Consider the following 21109-nt stretch of genomic DNA (forward strand, 5'->3'; position numbering starts at 1 on the left):
AGTTCACTGAGTTTTATATTAATAAAACAACAGCCACCAGAACTGTAAAAACTTTTGATTACATACCAGTATTTAAAATAATGCAGTTCCTTCACTATTCATACTTGTTCTTCAGTGTCCACTTCATATGCCATAAAATCTCATTGACCATATTTTCACACTGAAATGCTGAAATGTCTGCATTACACCATGCAAAGTATGATTTTATTTCTCTATTTCATTAGCTTCTTATATTATTCAATTTTAATGCCAATAGTGCTTTTAAGCATAAAATTAAATAAGTTTTAAACAATTCTATTAAAACCAATGTAGAATATATTTTTATAATTGGATGCTCCTGAAGGTGATATAAGGCTGAAACATGTCGCATTTCATGATACTTATTAACTAAAAACTTGATGCACTAAATAATAATTCAATACAACCCCACCTAGCGATTAAAAACATTTATGAACGTTTATCAAAATCTGGCCTGTGGTGGAAGTTTTACTTTAATCACACCAAAAAATAATTTAATATATCATCCTCTCAGATTAAGTCTCTATGGATATATTTAATTCACACTTAAATTTTGAAGAAAGAAACATCAATTCAATAGATCAAAACTAAGTTACAAACACATGACATCAAAAAGAATGGACTTCAAATGATACAAGCAACACACCATAAACTCTGTTAAGTAACCCTTATATGTACTGAATTAAATTCTGTACCTGTAACTCCTATGAGAATTTTTTAAGCTATAAAATTACAATATTAAAATCGGCCCTTAATTCAGCATGATCCAATACAGTGTTCAAATAGAAGCAAACAGCTTAAGTACAAGAGAAAGTGCAAGACATTAAGTGGAAAATTTAATGTATCACTGAACTCCGTTGCAGAGCACAACTGCAAAAATAATACCACACAAATGCAGGACCACCTGGAGGGTGGTAGTTTCAAGTCAGGCTGTGTTGCAGTGTCATGCGACTTTTTGGTTTCTGATGCCATTAGCACATGTAAGCCATGTTGTGACCTTGCACAGAGTCCATGAGAGATGAGAACTGTGTATCCCCCCATGGTGGTAAACAGTCTAAACAACTTTTAAAATAATACTTGCAGTACAGAATTCTATGGTTCAAGACTGCAGTGTAAAATTCTGGAATAAAGGTTTACCTTCCTACCAGCATAGACCAGTTATTCACTGATAAAATTAATCTTGAAGAATACGTTACCAATGGAACCTGGAAATCTAACATAGTAACATCCTCAAAAGAACTATACTAGTTTTCTCCTATACAAGTACCCTTCTGATTCAGCTGCACTATGGAAAAACTGGATGAGGATCAGGGAATGTACAAGGGTGAGAGATGGAGATGCAGTGCTTGCAGTATCACACAGCCTCCAAACATTCTTACCACTGGCCTTCACATTACGCCAGAGATATTAAGAAATTCAACTCAGTACATAAAGGGGTCTTCGGTAGCTGGGCACCTTACAGCTTCTGTCTTGGCTGGACATTGCAGTCTGCAGTCTCCCAACCTTCCCTACACCGCACTTGTTTCAAGTGTATACATTGTGCTTGGTACACAGAAATGTGCTTGACATACCAAATGTACACTGGTATGCGTCTTTCTATATCTAGTATAACTGTCCAGTGAACGTATCGATATAGTTGCATTTTGCTAGAAACCATTAAGAAAAGAAATTCTTTCATTTCTGCACAATGTGTATCATATGACATACTTTTGTAAAGTGTCTTATATGAGAATAATGCCTTCATGAAAGGAGTTTTCTTTTTTATTAGCCAATGTGAATGTTTTTACCACATTATGTGCAGAAAATATACTAATGGTACATGAGGAAAAACACTTCTTGATGGTTCTTTACACATACAAAAGAATCCAAGACCTGTAAACATGACATTTTTACTTCACAAAACCAACTAGATTACAAACATAGAAGGCTTCACAATATTGCCTGAATGCACCTGATGGACGTGGGACAGGTAACCGATAAGTTGGTATAAAATATATGGCATGTTGTAATGGACAAAACTTTCACTTATTATGGACATCAGTTTTTCACCTCATTTCCCAGTGTTCACTTTTCTTTTTGGTGAAAAAGCAAAGACATCTCACATGAATGGTCTCCACTTTCAATGCAGTAATTTGATGCAACCACAGAACTACCAGTATTAACAGAACAAAAGCTGATCATACATATAAGGAACATCTTCAAAGTCTGCTACACACAGAAAATTCTAAGTTCTTTTTCAAACTGAAAATATTTGGGCTAACACAAGTTAACAATGGTCTGTCTCTTTCAAACTCTAAAAACACAAACAGTCAAAGCTAATGAAACAAAACACATATGTGGAATTCTGTCACGTATTAACAAATACTCAATTTATAATTAAAAAGTTGATACTGACACCTAATAACTTCAAGGTTTATTTATACCTTCATAGTCAAGTTGTGCATTTTAATTCTATTTATAGGGCAACTACTGTAAAACCTAGTTACTTACTTGCGCATGTACTGAAAAAGTAACAAAAAAATCTGATCTATTGTAAAATACAGTACCAGCTGGAAACTTTTTAAGCTGTTTATATCAAAATAAACATAAATTTAACAAGGTTTTACTGCAACTCCTTAATGATACGTGCATACATTTCCTTAGTCTATACAGAACAGTCTCCTTGTCTTGTCCTACCCACTCCAACTTACATGCGACGGTATGGGTGGAAGCCAGGGGGTTGGCTGGGTTGGCTGTAATTACCTCCTCGCTGTGGCCCTGGGCCCCCTGTGTAACTTGAGCTCGCCACACCTGCATCACTCTGACCTGCATTAGGACAAGCATGAGAATTTGTTCTGATGCACTTTCTGCTCTTTGGCCAGGAACCTACAAAGCATTGGAACCCTTCAGGAACAGGTTATCAGAAGTGAGGCATTTATTAGGCACATTACAAAGAACTGGCAGTCTCCAACATAAATAACCAATTAAGCTAACATACAGGTTAAATAAACCTCATCATCATCTATGAGTCAACTGTCTAGAAAATGTGGGAACCTCGATGTTACAGGGAGCTTTACCTTACAGGTTAAATAAGCATGACTGACCGATGCTTAATGGATATGCAATATTTCACAACACCAACATGTAAAGAGTGAAGTTTAAAATTACCACAACAGCCCTGAAGTAATGTCCACAAGAGAAACAAAGAAATGTGGCATGAAGGGCATATAAGGGTACAGAATTCAAAATACCATTCTATAAAATGTCAGCCTCACTCTTACCACCAATTACTTTGTTCTTCTATGAAATTTTGCAACACAGATAATTGCAATCTTTTGTAATAGAGAATTACCATTTACAATTGACACCTAGCACCCTGCTTTTTTGTGAAAAGATTAAAATATTTAGGTGAATTATATTTTGCTTATTATCATCTAAGAATGCAAAGGTTACTACATCAGCGGTTCAGTACTGAAAGCAATGCTATAAAAGCAAATACAGAGCATATATAAATGCTGCATGTTACATGCATACCTATGCCCACAAACATGCACACAATTGCAGGTTATATTCCTGTGACCAATACAACAGAAACTAACCTGACTGTAATGCTATGGTATCAGACCACCCACATTACATCACATATGCACCAAATCAATATGCATCATTAATATCCACTGCCTCTTTCATATATGAGGGCTAATCAGAAAGTAACCTCCATTTATTATAGGCAACTGTAGGAGTGGGGGAGAGCTCGTATGTGCGAGGTAGTGCCACATAATTCACTTCCTTCTAAACTGTCACATAATAGGTCACATAGTGTTTGCTCTTGTCTCTACAGTTATGATGTGTCCTGCAACTGATAACCCCACCAGCTGCGAAATTTGTGCTATTGTCCACTTTCTTCATGCTAGAAACATGAGTCATGGAAATCCATAGTGAATTATGCATGGTTTATGGTCAAAATGTAATTAGTGAAGGAACTGCAAGACAGTGGTGTAGAATGTTCAAGATAAAGAGTGAAGTGGTCAGCCATCTGTAATTAAGTGGTGATCTAGTTCAAAGTGTTGACCAAAAAATTTGTGAAAGACAGCACTTCACAATTTCATAAATTTAATGTGAATTTCCACAAATTTCATGCACTGTTCTCTATGAGATCATTGCAGTTAGCTAGGCTATCATAAGTTTTGCGCAAGATGGGTTCCAAAAAATGGTCATGAGTGCACACAAAACGTAGAGAATGACTTTGGCTTTTGTAGCCTTCTTTAGACTGATACCACAAAGATGGCGATGAATTTCTCATTCACATCATATCAGGTGACTGAACATTGGTTTCATTTGGGAATGTTGAAAACAAAGAGCAGTGGATGCATATATATTCACCAAACCAGAAAACTCTAAATAAACGTCTGCCAGAAAGATGACAGCAAACTGTTTTCTGGGTCACGAGAGGAGTGCTGATGATGGAATTTGTGCAATAAGGGTCCACAATAACATCAGAAGTGTACTGTAAAACACCAGAAAAACTGCAATGGTCCATTCAGAACAAAAAGGACGGAATGCTGAAATCCGGTGTGGTGCTTCTCCAGGACAACATGCATTTCCACACAACTGCTTCTACTCGAGTACTGCTGGAGAATCTTATCAGGGAGTTGTTTGACCACACACAACACCTTAACAATAATCAGTTGATAGAACGTGTCAAAATGTGGCTGAGGTCACAGGTGGAAGACATCTTTGACACAGGCATGCAAAAACTTGGTCCCTGATACAAGTACCTCAATTCTGGTAGTGACTACGTTGAGAAGCAGCTCAAGTATGTAAGTATTTTTTTGTATATAATATCTTTTTCTCAGCGTCTGTTTTGTTAACAGCTCACTGGAGGTCACTTCCCAAACAGCCCTCATATTACACATGTTAGGGGAAGCTAAAGGGCAAGAAAAAAAAATCACTTTCACCCTGCTCATGTTATCGCTGCTGTCACAGCTGCCTAGTTTAATTGTAAGTCTATGATGTCTCTCCAATATGCCATCCATCACCTAAAATATGAATATGGCTGCAAATGCAGTTTCATCAAAGAATGTGATGACACCCAACTGTCACAAGTTCTTGCAGCCTCTTAAAATGTATTTCCTTGCTCGTGTTGTGAGGCTCATACAGTGATTAATAATTCAAGCCTACAGTTACTCTCTGGAATTCAGATAACATATGTAAGCTGGAAACCTGGCACTGTGTACATGCACCTCTAGAAGTTGATCCAGTTTGAACCCTTTACCTTTTGGCCTCATAGAAGTTATTAATGTGCAGCTTTCTAACTGTTCTCAATAACTCCATTTCATCTCAAACAGTCATCATGTCCATTTAATGTCTAAATATCTGTTTTTGTTGGTAAGGTGCACTAACTGTTACAGTTACTAACAGCCACCACCTTCTCCTCATACCCATTTCACAAAATTGTCAGTATTAACACTTTGCAGACCGCACACCCTTTAAGAGGTTTTTCGCTTTTAAACATGGCGGACCATTCGTGTGTTAACAGGCTTTTAGAAAACGGTAAGTTGCAACACACTATACCTCGCTCTGGCGCCACCTACATTGCACACAACTGCCTGCAGATGCATGATAAAGACTCTGGAATGTTTAGTTAGCAGTCAGTAACTTGATCTTGCTGTTTACTTAACCGACTATAAAGGAAAATGCTTTGCCTTCTTCAAGCTGTGTGTATCAGCCAGTAGCTACTGGGGAGAATGGATCAAGGACAAATTCTCCTCTGATGACCTAGCTGACCTGCCTTGTGAGACGCGTAGTAATGGACTGTCATTCAGACAGCGACAGTGACGGGGGACAACAAAGAATTGTGGCCACAGACAGTAAAGTGACAGTAGCTCTGACGATAATGCAGGTAATAACATTGTGCGTAGTAACATTGCAGGGACAGCAAAAAATCTAAACCCTGATTCAAAATTGAAGTACAAAGCATTTCTGATGAATGTGGCAAAGGCCTGGGCTACAGTCCAGATGGTGGCGGGAGAATCAGGGTCACACAAAGACTTAGTACGACTGGGCCCATCAACTCCCATCCCACGAAGGCCTCATGTGGACCCCCCAGGGTGACTCTGGAGTGATATGCAGAAAAATACCCTCGTGAAAATTGTGAAGAGTGAACATTCCAAGGGGAAGAATACTTCTAGGTAATGCCGTGTTTGCACAGTTCACAAAAAAAAAGGAGTATGTCTACATTTGCAAGTTCTGTGTAATGGCACTTCACAAAGGTGAAAGTTTCCAGAAATATCACACCCTCAAGCACTTCTAGGAGCATTGGTAAGTGTTCTCCAAAAATTTTAGTTCAAAAAATTAATTAGGAGATTTTATGTTAATTTTTCAAGTGAACAGTGCACAAGTTAGGGTAGTATGTTTAAAAATGCTGGTCCCCAGGGTGATTTAAATATTTAAATCACCGGTCCGCGAAGTGTTAATGTGTATACAATAACCTTCACTCATCATCTCCACTTGAATATTAGGTCCACTCTTTTCAAAATCCATCTGACAGAATAATGTGAAGCACTATTACAGTTGCTTGCAAATAACTTGGCAAGTTGCCTTGGATGTGCAGTGGCAAAATACTGTCATGTGCTCACTCTGAACACAGAACCACTCACTATAAAGTAGTGTTCCTGAATTTTCTCTTGATTCATTCAGGCACCTCCTTACATATAGGCAGCATGAAGCACTTAATGGCATCAATATACCGCAAATATTGCTGGCCTGACAAAAATATAACTTCCACCTACCCTCATCAACTTTATCAGTATATCAAAAAGGAGTCTACTTTACTGGCATAAAAGTGTTCAACAATCTGCCACAAAGTATTAAAAACTTGGGCAATGATACTAAAAAGTTTAAATCAGAGTTAAAGAATTATCTACATGCTCATTCCTTCTACTCTTTAGATGAATACTTCAATGTAAATACAGAATGATGTAAAATTAAGTTATATTAATTTTTAAGCTAAAATTGCCTGTACAGTACTTATGTATGTAACCTTTTGACTTGTTCTGTATCTAAAGGTACTAACCTGCTTAGGATTTATAGAATGTAAATAAATTAAATTAAATTCAATTACTTGTGTCAACCCATGCTTTATCCAGGTAAAACATATTCATCTGTCAGAATTACTGAGTTTTTCTACTTTTTCTGTCATCTGTTATTCTAGAAACTAGAAAACACGACATTTCAGAAACTGGATCTGTTTCTGTCCTAACTTGAGGTTAGGTTTTTGAGGGACCCACTTGAGTACCTGTCTCCCCCCCACACGCTTTCTAGTTTCTAGATTGCCAGATGGAAAAAGTCCAAAAACACAGTAATTATGAGTGTTATACACCAACGTCAGTACCCTTTAGAATCTACCTTCTTCCCTTCTTATTCACTTAACTCAGGTAACTTACAGTGCTTTTCTATAAACAAGCCCTTTTGAAGCCACTTTTTTCAATTAAACTGTGTTTCTAAAAAAGTTCATTACCACCTTAGGGTCGAGTCACATCAGTGTAAATTAATTTCTTCCTTCAACATAGTAAGGACTTTCTTACAGGCTGCGTTAAAGTTATCTAGTGTCTTTTATTAGACACCAATCAAACTTATTAATCCTTATCACTGTACTCTTCCGCTTGGATACCCCAACCCCTTTTCATGGGTAAGTAATTCATCATCTGGGTGGTTCACAATTTCTTTTGCTATGTTCTTAGTGGTGCACTTAAAACACTGCAATGTGCTGGCCCTTCAGTTGCCATACCCAATGGGACAAGCAAAATTCTTCAGATGCCCCCTTTTCTCATACTGGTTAGCTTGTCTAATCACATCTGTCCTTAATATAAACTAAAGCACCTTCCTTGGCAATTTGTGACAAGTTTGGAACAATCATCATAAAACTAAAAACTACTGAATCCATCGATGTTTCTCTGAAAACATCATGGGAGTTCTACTGAAATATAACACATTACAACCCAGACAACCATACTTTTCAATATATGTATGTCTTACTCCCTACCCAGCTCCCTAAAGAATCTAGGTTTCAGTGCAGCTTGTGCATAATAAAATCAACCTATCAGTAATAATAAAAACGTCTAATTCCATATAAATGTGGAGTCAAGAACACTCCCTTTCAAAGAAAAGCTTCCATCTGTTCATTGCATATCTGCATTGGAATATGAAGTTTTTTTTAATGCTAGTGGGGTGGGACTAAGTCCCTAGTACTGCGGCCACTTCTGACCTATTGTACCAGCCCCAGACGATAGTGGAGCAATTGGTGGAATGAAGATTGGCAGGGGAAACCAAAGTACTCAGAGAAAACCTGCCCCAGCGCCACTTTGTCCACCACAAATCCCACTTGACCAGACACGGGATCGAACCCAGGCCGCCACGGTGGGAAGCCAGTGACTAACTGCTTGAGCTATGGTGCAGCCAATTTGAATTTTGTACTGACCATTCAAAAAATTATTTCAAGCCACTATCCTCACTGCTCTTTGTGCATATTGAAGCAAACTTTTTTCTTTTTGCAAAATGGAGAAACGAGATAGAAAATAATCGAAAATACTAAGTTACATACCCAGGAACTTGAAGTTAAGAGTTGAAAACAATTTACAAACAGGCCATTTCCCAAACTTCCCTAAAAAGTAGGTGCTTACCTTTCCATACCCCCTCTTTCTGACATAGACTGTCCATAAAACACTGCTTTTGGAAAGGTGAAATAATCAACTGCTATGTATAAGGGCCCAGCTTCAATGAAATTTGAAGACAGGAATTTTTATTAAGCTAAATTAATTTGAAAACGCCATCATACAAGTTTCCTTCACAAAGCTGGGAAACTGCACAATTTCTGGGGGGTGGGATTTAGAATGCAGCACATGTCAGACGTATGTATTGCCTTAGCACACTTCCTTGGATTGTCACTAGCACTGAAGTTCATAACAGTATTTTCTACAATACCATATATACTGAAACTTCACTGGACATGACAGTTAGCTTGTTGCAATCTTGTTCACCCCATCGCCTGTCTGTATAAGATGAGTACTTTGGAAAGCAAGAACAGCAATAAAAGTTCATTCTGGGCAAGTCAAATAACTTGGACAGGTGAAAATCAGAGCTTCACGATGTCATCTTTGAAGATACTACTGTATACAATATAAAACAGGACTTACACATATTGCACAGAAAAGTGAATGTTATAATTTACTTCTTGAAGAGTATCTACTGCAGCTGAAACTATGTTAAAAAATATGTGGCCTGAAGCTAATAAATCTGGGGAACACACTAAGAAGCTGACAGTGTGACAGTGAGCTCAAAGATCGAAGGATTGAGAAACAACAGATTCTGGAGCTCTAAGAATGCATGCTACACTCAACAGTGATGCTTTAACATTTTAAAAAAAGCTGCTGACCAATAAGAATAAAGTTCTAAATTCTGAATCCAAAATATTCAAAATGCAAAGATAAATCATTAAGATGCATTTATCCGGACAGTTGTGTAGACCAATGAGCCAATTTATGACGGTCTGCAAAAAATATAGAACTTAGGAATTTTCTCTGTTTACAGCATATCTTTACAGAACAATACACAGACATATTGGGTTTTCGGACTTTATCCATCGTCCTGGTTTTAAGATAACTACGAAAAACACGACCTTTCAGAAACAGGATCTGTTTCCGTCCTCAGGTGAGGGAAAACACCTATTCTGTTAGGTCACTTAGAGAGAGCTAGCCTCAATCACTGGACGACATTCAATCTAAGGGACCCAACAGAATAAGTGTTTTCTCCCTCACCTGAGGACGGAAACAGATCCAGTTTCCAAAACATTATCTTAAAACCAGGATGATGGATAAAGTACGAAAACCTAATATCTGTGTGTTATACACCATCGTCAGAATCCTACAGTAACTACTAGAAGAATACACGGCTAGAATTTTTGACTGCCAACCATTCAGAAATCTAAACTGTAAATTAACGGAATGTGCTCAGTCCTTATTCTGTTGTTGTATTTTACTGACAACTACCACGAGAAATAACTATGTACTGTAAAGTGGAGAGTTCTACAGAAACTCAGTAAATGTAACCTTATTCCACATACTGTATTGTAATTATCATTTACATCATTTCTTAACCCTCAATCCACTTGAACAAACCACTCACACAATCCCAGATCCTTGACATAGTGAACACACTCTTTAAATCCAGGTGAGGTAATTATCCAAATTTTCATCCCCTCTGTTGAAAAGTTCTCAGACTGCTACTGTTTTAACTGCCTCAGTGAAAGATGATGAGAGGTGAGGCCAAGGTCACTCTTCTGCAAGCGTATTGCATGGAACTCTTACCTTTCATATAATAGCGACATAGTTAGTTAACTGAGCTTTTTGAATCCATTTTCAAGAAATAGCTCTGGTAATTTGTATGTTGTCAGAAGTACTCAGTAAATAAAGTTCATGTCCTATAATTGATTTATTCATATATAATTATAATTAATATATATATGAATCCAATGACTGAATTTTTGCATGTCATAGGCTGGTGCAAGATACAGCTCTCTGTAACTTCTGGAGTCAATTTAGAAACCTGTAAACTGTTGACTCCATTTAAGCTGCACTATAAACTCCAGTAAAAAGTGAAGCTATCCCTGTACCAGGCCATGAAGGCCCATAGGGTTGTGAGATGTTGAGGGTCCCACACTATCTAGACAATCAGTTCAAAGATGGCGGTAACGTCAGCCTTACGCGCTGGCCACGCTGTTCCCAGATTGCATGGAAAAAAAGGTGCTCATGACTTTCGGTACGACCTATATATCTCTGTGGTTGTTCCTTTTTCACTGTGTTTCTAGTACTGTTTATTATAGGAATTCTTTCATCCAAGAGTCCAAGTGTGTGAATGTAACAAACTATTCTAGAGACTAGAAAACATGACGTTTCAGTAAGCGTATCTGTTTCCATCCTCAGGTGGGGGGTGGGGAAGACACCTGAAGACAGAAATGGATTCAGTTCCCAAAACGTTTTCTATATATTGCTTATATTCAGCTCTGCTTAGACCAGAAAAATATTCAATGAATCTGGGAACAATAACAGGAGATTTTACCACAATTCTTTAGCCTACAATACACGCTATATAAATTAATGTCATTCATCTCCAATTTTTTGTTCATTAATGTGACAGATGATGATAATGCAGGGTGAGAAGGTAAGTTATTTTCTTAACTGCTACAATTTCAACTTTCACTGTAGTAAGCCTGTATTTGCCTGTGCTGAGTACCTGAGAATTGCTACCAAACAACAATTCTAATCTGGTTGAAATGATGAGAATAAGAGCAAATAAGCAGATGGTGATGATAATGTGAATGTTCTAGTTAACAGAAAGAGATTATCCATTTCTAAATTAACTGGTGCAGTGGGCATGAATACAAGATCTGTTTCAGTAATACTGACAACAGGCTGCTGATAATTTGGGCACCTCCAGACCACTGTTCCTCCAACCATGGTCCATGGGCCAATGGTTATCTGCGGCATTCCACCAGATGGTCCATAATACTATATAGTCCATATAGCTGCATGACATATAATTATAAAATAATTTAAATTACAAGAATTATGATGAAACATTGTAGGAAAAAAATACTTTAAATTTGTGGTTATAAAAAAAGCGATACAAACTTTAAGTTATAAATTTTCTCCCAGTTTCCAAAAAAAAAAAAAAAAGTTGCAACTCCATATGGTTTACAGCTAAGGCCAGCTGAGCAGAATGCATATGCACTGACCACCCATGTAGTGGTCTGCAGTTGCCAAAGTTTCAGAAACACTGTTCTAGACCACTGTTTTTTATATCTGTCTGCTATGTGGATTTGTATGGAAGCTCCAGTTTTGTCCCCTTCCCAACCAGTGCCACTTTTTCTCCAACATTTGCTCCTGAGTTGCCTGGAACCAACGGGAAGAATGGGAAAGACTACCTTCATGAACTGCATGCTCCAATAATGTCTTAGTCAAGTACCAAACACTAAAAATGAATATGTTAGGGTGGTTGTACACCAGTACACCATGCATGGACGTTTCTCCCACATTTGAGAACTTTCATGAAATATGACCATCACTGTCACCTGAGTCTCTCCTGATAACAAACATCATGACTGTACAACATGAAACTTGAGAACAACGGAACAAATTTCAACGGCAGTTGAAATACGGCTTAAATGAAGATTGGCGTTATGCAAGATTGCTACAATTTGAATTCAGTAACTGCCAGTAAAACTTACCATAATTCTTCATAAAATGTATCAATGATGAAATCCAGCCAGCAAGCATATTATAATATGTCGGTGGTACTTAAATTCAACAGAGTTCATCATAAGATGCATTTTCCAACAATGCCACACAATTAAATTTCTGAAGGTGTACACAAGTTCAGGAAGCAATGTGGTAATTGTGTATTGAGGACAGGACGAGGTGATTTATAAAATAAAATTACCACCCCAGTATAGTAATATCCTTCGAGTATTACAAAAACTATTTCTAACTACACTGGTGACCAAGCGAAAAACAGCACACTTTGTAAGTGTGCAGACTCAGTATCCAGGTAATTTATTGGGGAATTAATGGCAGCATCTTGGGAGACTGAAGTCACGCCATGTACTCAAACAGTAAACATGGCTTTGCATGTGGCTACCTAAAACATCTCACACTGCAAGTACAATTTTAGGCCCCATTCATTTACCAATAGTTTCAAATCTTCACCTGATTTAATTACTAACAAAAATCATTTCAGTAATTTGAGCCTGAAAACAATCAAAGTTAAACAATGTGGAACCACAATGAGCAGACTGGCCAAGCAAATTTGTGAGCCGACAACTGCAAACATTCAACAGCAATTGCAAAAAAAAAAAAATTATGTGACTGTTATTATCACCCAGTTACTTTAACTTGTCCACTCCAATGCATTGATTACAAACCTAAACAACTAAAATTTCAGGGGCCTAATGTACTCGCAATGTCGGTTTCAGAATATTTACAAAGCTGCCTGAAATCATGCAAAGACAATGGGTGGAAAAATGAAATGCACAAATTCTATTTTTAGTACTTCAGCTATTTACTTCCTCAAAAAGCTCTACAGAGAAAAGATTCTGAATTTTAATACAATACAAATTTAAAAAAAGTAAAATAAAACAATGTGCATAAAAGTTAAATGCCAAGTAGCAACACATTACATACATATGCAGCCTGAAAAGCTGACACAACCGCTTATATTGGGCATGCAAATTCAGCCTTGCTTACGACTTCGCACTAAAGTGATTTCTTATAAAACAGTGAGGAAAGGTTTAGTTCAATCACTGACCACTGCTAAGCAGTTACAATAAGAGATTAAAAACAACCTTGACCAACATGTGCTCAACATTCTAATTCACCTCAACTCTGCCTCACTCACAAGTACACGCTGGGATTCATAGTAATACTACTACAGAGGGGACAAGTCGAAGTAACCAATAATTAATAATAACCTTCACTTTAAACATTACACACTTATGTACATCAGTCAAGAGTAAAAGTAAGCAAAGCCATGACTATCCTAGTGATCTCTTGTCAAAGAACCTAACTTTTCTCTATTTCAACTTGATCCTAGTTAAACAAACCTATCTAAATCCATAGGCGCTGACTTTAAACTTCACTGACGGCTAATTAATCTATACTTATTACCAGTTATATTAACCCAGAATTCAAACCTCTAAAACACATCAGATTGCATGAATACTTGCATACAGTATATTCAGATGTCTGCATCAGTATCCGAAATAGAAACTGATACAATACTTCTCATATACACGATCAATGCCGTATAACATACCTTGTTTAAAAACTGACAATCTCAAATATATTATACTAGGAATTATACACAGTAGTTAAGTCTGAAGTTTGGGCCCCCCTCCCACCTCCCTGCCTCATATTTTAACATATTAAGTCGGCGCCCATGGCCATACCATAAGATGCCATCACAATTTTGAGGCCAGTCTGTCACGATGATTGCCACTCTTTAAAGTCAAATGGCTTTGGCCCACCTGGCACAGGTGGATGCCCGGAGTAACTGCCCCCTGTCTGACTGGTACCATCCCCAGCATAATTCCTTCCTCCACCATAGCTTGATGAATCCTGTAAATACGAATAAAGAATAGTTAAAACTTTGTTTCTGTACAGCACATAAACCTTGGAAAATGAAAAAGGAGATATAAATTTCAACAGTATTTTTATTATTTCAAAATACCCCCACCCTTTTAGCACATAGTATTTTCTGACCTGGGGGTGAAGAAATATCATTGTTAATGTTTTGATAATTTTGTACAAGCATGTAAATGATCATTATTGCAAGAAATTCTACAATCCTATAAGTTTCAAGTAGATGCATACTAGTAGTCAGCTACATTAACATTATACCCAGCAGGTATCCAAATTACTGAACTGTTCCAAGGTTTGGTGCTGGGGGAGGAGATTCAAGCAATGGTTCCTAGATGCCAGTGCTCTGCTTCTGTAACTTGTGTCTACACATAATAATCTTCCTTGGAGTACACTATAATAATACCTTGGTGCAAATATTGACAATTGACAATTTGGTGCAAATTCAAAATGTAAAACACCCACTATTCATACCAAAGACTGTGATATAATTAGCACAGCTATGCAGTATTTTGCTGAAGAGAAGTCAATTGTCAAGCTGAAATACCCAAATGAAAATGCAAATAAATAAATAAATAAATAAATAAATATGATGTTGCAGTTACTAGTAAATTTCAAAGCCACTACCTGCAAAATAAGGAGACGCTAACACAGCAAAATCTAGCAGAAAAAAATGACATGGCAAAGAAATGCAATATAGTTCTGGCTTTTATTTATGTGGAATACAGCAACAAATTCATATTTTTACACAGCAAGAAAATAAGTTCCAATATTAACACATGTTTTAGCAACCTTGAAAGCACACATTTATTCTCCTGGAGACTGAATTCTTGAGAAATGAAGATAAATGGTTCAAAATTTAGAAAAAATATAACATAAGGTTATTCATAATGGAAAAGAATGACACCATACTACAACGGCCAAACTATTTGAGAATAGAGAAAAATGAATAATGGCTGTGAAGTAGAAACCATTTCTACATTTGGAAGAGACATGGATCTTCACAACATTATGGCAACCCCTTCCTTTCTATTTGCAAGCACCAACAGTATGCAACACACTGGTACAGTTAGTACCAGTATGTAATTAAAAAACAATGCTGTTCAGTGCTGGCTAATTTTACAAGATGTTTCTGAAACATCTTCCATTTTTAGATCAAAGAAAAAAATGGCAACTACCATAACAAAACAAAATTTAAAAAAATGTTTCAAACTGGGTTGGGAAACAGTATTTGCATGAACTCCCAACGGAATATCAAATAACGTTACATAATGCGCTGTATCTTTCCATTAAAACTGATACACCTCAAAATTTGGCAGCAAGAAAGCTGACATTCAGGAACAGCTACAGAGGAATAATGCAGGTTGAGGAGGGAATGACAAACAATGAACAGATTAAACTTTTCCAAACTTATCCATCACTCAAGCATTTGAGCTACTAATACATGAACAAAATGTCATGAAACCATAACATTACATTCACACAACTACGATCTTCATGAAAGAAAATCTGGAATACTATGAAAACAACAGAAGTGCCCCCCCCCCAAATTCAATGAAAGCGTTTCTGAAATTGACAATCTTATGGTTCAGGCTACTGAAAATACAAACAAGGACATGAAAAATGCTGTTTCACATGTAAAGAAAATCAGAGCCAATTATAGGACAGGGAAAAAATCTGATGAAGAAACAGTACAAATATTCCTCAAATGGTGATTTTAAAAGTGACTCACACAGCAGTGCTAGTCAATCATCCTATTCCGCATAAGAAGTACTCGTAAATGGACAGGTGATGATCCTTCAGGTACAAAGTCAATTAAATTATTGTTACATACCAGTCTGCATTTGTAATTTAGAACTGTATTATAAAAGGAAAGTTAAGTACTGGTAACACATTTTTCCAAATGAATGTACCTGCCACAGATAAGAATCTTCCCCCTTCCTACAGTCTGCCATCACATCACGGGTGCTAGTACAGCTTCTTACCTGCTACATAGTTAGTTTGGGGGAAGAATCCAGTAAGTTAGCTAAGGCGGGTTTAGACGCTGCCTTTCCTTTAACAGTACTGCATGCGACAAGGCATGCAAGATTGCATGTCTCTGGAAATATGTGAGGCATGCATGTTTCTGTTTAGATGACAGAAAGTTATTTTGAGTCTAAAATCATGGCTTCGATGTTGTGTGCGCTGCTTATGTAATAATTGCAAGAAAGTAGAAAATAAGATGAAAGTTTTGGATGAATTTGTTTAAAAGTGGCGCAGCAAAATGGACATACTGCAAGAAGTACATTTAAACAACTGCCTGATCTTCAAGAATTTCTCAAGAATGTCAACAGGAGATTTTGAGTTAGTATTGCAGATGAATGGACAAAAATATGGGTCCATACCTAGCAGCACAAGATTAGCAGTCACGTTAAGGTTCTTAGCAACAGGGGACTCATAGCACAGTTTGACGTATACACTGAACATATTGGCTGCAAACATATCGCATATTATTACAGAGGTTTGCAATGCTCCAATACAGGTATCAGGAAAATATGTTAAGGTAATATATTAAAGGTTCATATTTATTCACCAGTAGCAATTTAAAACATTAATAGTAATAATAATACCAGAAATAAAGATAAAGCTGTCCCTGTGCTCAACTAATTATGCATTATGCCATGAAGCTGTATGGTGAAGTGGATGTACAGATCCATGTATTCTTGACCCCTGCACAAGTTGTAGGTGAGTGGTCAGCTTCATGCACCAGCCACTTTACCCCTAGGGGAAGAGCCCCTGGTACCCACTGGATAGGAGGTAGAGTGGACCCCAGAACTAGTCTATTGGCATAACATTACAGATCCTTGAATACACGTTGACCATCCATATTATGACTTTGTAGTCTAGCAAATATTACTCACGCATTCCTCAGTGACTACAAACCATATGAAGAAAGAAAAGTGATGATGTACAGTGCTTCACATTAATCGACTAGCAAACTGAAAAACAGCCTCAAGTTAGAATAACTGGAAGGTACTTTGTGTTACCTGATAGCCACTGTAACTACTGTAACCACCGCCATACTCGCTTCCAGATTTCTGCTGCCCTGCAGCTGAACCCCCAGGTGCTGTAGGTCCAGCAGGTGTCGATGCAGCTGGACCAGGTGCTGATCCACGAGAATACATATCACCTGTAAGAGGTAATATAAAAAATACTGTCTCATGAACATCATTCTCTAACTGAAAGTATGTTCCACAAGTAGTGACACAAATAAAATGTTCTGCTTTTAAAATACTGAGCTCCAAAGCCTTGTTCTTAAAATATTTGTGCACATACACTTTATTCCACAATCAGTGAAAATCTTTTATAATACATTACAACATTACCAGACTTCTTAATAATAACAAACAATCGCAGACTGCTTATTTCTGACAACAGATGACACTAAGCATGTCACGTACAACAAAACCTTGGTACTTTCACTCCCACTAGGTATGTTTTCCCATAATTTGGATAATTTTCCAAACATCTCAATGACTTTAGATCCTACAAAATATGTCACTTAATTTAAATTTCTCTCCACGATCCTGTGACTAGTCAACTTTTCGTTTCAACTACTGGCTACTCAGTTGATTTCATCTCCATCTTCCAAGCATCATTTTTGCTTTCAACATAGCTATCACTATTATTTTTTCTGTTACATGAGCCTGCTGTGTGCATTGCACTTGTTTTATTTAACTTGCACATCTGATATGGCATGATCTACACTACAGATGTTCTTTTTCAATTTATATGATGAACAGGGCATGAAGACGAAAATAAAAGAAAAATCCTTTCCTTAGAAGACAAATACTACATTGGCATTGACAAAAGCAGGGGACTTACATTTCCTTCACAAAACAACTTGAATTATCAGTATCAGGTGTGAATACAACAAAGACAATCATGCCATTGAAGAAAATGCAATTCACTGTGATCAAATGCAAAGAAAAAAGTTTAAATGAAAAGATCCTATGCAAAAAAACTTCCAGTGTCTGAGAATGATTTTATCTTACATTATGACACTTGTAACCAATCATGAAACTATGCCTGTAGCTGGAAACCACCTTCAGGCTCCTCCTTCATATGACAGACTTAAATATATTAATCATTAAGGTCACATGCAGTGAATAAAGGGAAAAGGTGATTAATCATGTTTCCCTCCTCCTCCTAATATGTAAACTTAAATGATTAACTCCAGAAAAGTGAACGCCTCACAATTCAAGTATCCCAGGATCCAGAGGTTATACTACTATGGTGAAAAAATTGCAACATGATTTGGTGAGCACCTTTATTATTTAACTATGCTGCTACTGATCTGTTCCAATAATTAACCAGCAAACAAGAACCTCAAGCAAATCAGATTTCTATGAGTTCACCATAAATAAAATATTGTGGCGTATTTACTCCATGCAAGAACTGTTGAGGCACAGAAACAGCCGCTGTTAAGCAACAGACGCAAGCAATAACAGAACAGGGTTATACAATGCGTTTGCAGGCAATGGCTCGGTAAACACGTTTCCGCACATCAGACCGTGCTATTCAACGCAGTGACATTAACAATACAGACTACTTTTTCCATGGGGTCTGTGCAGAGTGCTTATAAGAGAAATGAATTCAGAAGCAAGTTAGTTCAGAGAAGTTGTGAGTCAGCTGCCGATAGGACACAGCAGTGAAGAATTAGAAGCTGAGTTGGGCAGTGTGGACTTAACATGTGATTTGAAGACTTTGTGTGTGCTGAAGTGCAGTGATACCTGGAGTGTGACAGTTAGTCCCTGTGTTAAAATCTGTTGCCAGGAAACAGATAGGGAAAACTTTGTAGAGGAATAGCCATTGTTTAGATCTGTTACCTGGCACTGACCAGTTAAAGCAGATATAGAAGACTTCATTTATGTGTTATAATTACAGTAATCTTGAAAGTGTTATAATTATTTGTAGTTACAACTAGTGAATACCCAAGAAATCAATTCGCCAATCCAAATCCACATGTAAAGTCACTAATACACGTAACATGTTTCCGTTTAATGAAATCGAAAATTACTAATCTAATATTGTCTGACTCGTAATATATACTTCTGGTGAGTATTCGCTGAAGTCCTAAATGGTCATATAGGTAGAGGTTAGAACACACAACACAAAGTGTTCTATACAACGGGACCACGACATTCAAGGCCTCAAAACCATGTCACAATATACAACCTTCTTCCTTTATTGAGAAGAAATTTCAAGACATGAACCACTGGTTCTAGTTTTAACAAAAAGTTCTTATAACATTTCTTTTAAATATCTGACTGTGTAAATAAATTCGTTATAACTTATTCGGTATAACTTTTATATATTAATGACACCATAATAGTGGTTTCCTAAATGTTGACTGCATCCTTCTTAAGATGGTCAATCCAACCGAAACATGTTATGGGTAATGAAATATTGAAATACAACTTCTATTAATCAATCAATCACACTGGTTTGTACTGCTGCTAGTGTGACGGACCAGGATGAGCCAAGTCAAGTTTATTATGGATGAGCATGGACGAATATCAGAACTGTCTGAAAACCCTCGAGTAAAGGTCTCTAAAATAATGAATTAAAACACTGCCCAACGGTTAAGGTGTTGGTCTAAGGTTCAAACAGATATAACCACCTTGTAAGACTTTCTTTACACTGAACAGAACCCCTAAAAAAGAAAAGAAAATGTTGTTCTAACCAAAACAATTTATCATCATTTTATATATATCTGTCCCAATATGGATGAGGTGATGTCAGGGCATTGTCTCTTCTCTTAAACTTATTTGTATCTGTGCTCAAGTTCTAAAAAAGCTTCAGTAGGCAACATTTATATACAAGTGGAATGCCAGGCATGAAATAATTTAAATATGCATGACAAAAACACACTGGCCCTTATGCAGAGGGCATAAGCTTCAAAATATCAAAATTCAGTTATGAAGTAGTTTAGTCTGAAAACACATTAACAACATTCAAGTCATACATGATAAAACTAAGTGATCAACATACCACGGTTACAAGAGGAGTTTGAAAAGTAATGAGGCTGAAGTAGTACGCGGGTTCAAATCCCCAGCAGAGGTCGTCGAAATTTTAAGGGCAGAAAAATTCGGGGAACAAGTCCTCCGGGAGGGACTTTAAGACGTGGGTCCCGTGTCGTAGCTTTACAGCACGTAAAAGAACCTCATACCTCCAAAGGGGATCACTGAGCCAAAATTGCGGACGTTTCCTGCCCAACAGCAGTCACTAATAGCTCCGGTAGATGGGGGGAAGCATTATAGATACTTCTCAGCCAGTAGAGCTGGTCTCGCTGGCTGGGCAGGACTGATGGTAAGCACCAATACCGGTAGGATATAGAGACTGGTAGAAATCATAGAGGGAAGCACAATGGACCACTACAGGTCTAAGTGCATGGGGAAACCCACCCTCTCTAACTAACTAACTAACTAACTAACTAACTAACTAACTGAGGCTGAAACACTGTTCAACTCAGTCACTCTGACTGAGCTGGTGCATGCACAATGTTTGTTTCCTGAAGTGTGTTCAGCTACTAGTGCAAAGGTCATAATTTTCCACAACATGTGTGTCTGTATGAGCTCTTGTATGAAACCTGTTTTGCGGTGGCAGAACAAAATAATATTTCATATATTTTAATGCCGTGATGTGCGACACAATTTTGTGCGAATATTAGAAAAAGCGGTTAAGAAACGTTTGATATATTACAGAAAGTGTATAGAACAAAAGCAGTAAGACAAACATTTTAAAGATGGAAACAAACGGGTGGTTGCCAATGCCTGAAGTGGGTGACGAAGCACTGCTATCACATATGTATTCATAAAGATGAACAACTGCTGGAGGAAAATGGGAGATTGTCTGGCAAAGTAAATGTGTCATTGGAAAGG

General features: G+C 37.3%; 1 protein-coding gene across 4 annotated transcripts in view; it reads right to left on the bottom strand.

The window, feature by feature from the left end:
• Positions 1 to 2610: 2610 nt before the first annotated feature.
• LOC111870148 (heterogeneous nuclear ribonucleoprotein 27C) overlaps positions 2611 to 21109 on the bottom strand; it is a 65772-nt gene continuing 47273 nt past the window's right edge. For all 4 annotated transcript variants that reach the window (XM_033753692.1, XM_033753690.1, XM_033753691.1 and 1 more), the window contains 3 exons: positions 17213 to 17355; positions 14075 to 14165; positions 2611 to 2823 (listed from right to left, as the gene is read on the bottom strand). In XM_033753692.1, coding sequence (XP_033609583.1) covers positions 2705 to 2823; positions 14075 to 14165; positions 17213 to 17355 — 353 coding nt within the window. In that variant the 3' untranslated portion in view covers positions 2611 to 2704. The remainder of the gene's footprint in view (positions 2824 to 14074; positions 14166 to 17212; positions 17356 to 21109) is intronic.

This window comes from Cryptotermes secundus, unplaced genomic scaffold (genome assembly GCF_002891405.2).
Source record: "Cryptotermes secundus unplaced genomic scaffold, Csec_1.0 scaffold634, whole genome shotgun sequence".
NCBI classification, from domain to species: Eukaryota; Metazoa; Arthropoda; class Insecta; order Blattodea; family Kalotermitidae; genus Cryptotermes; species Cryptotermes secundus.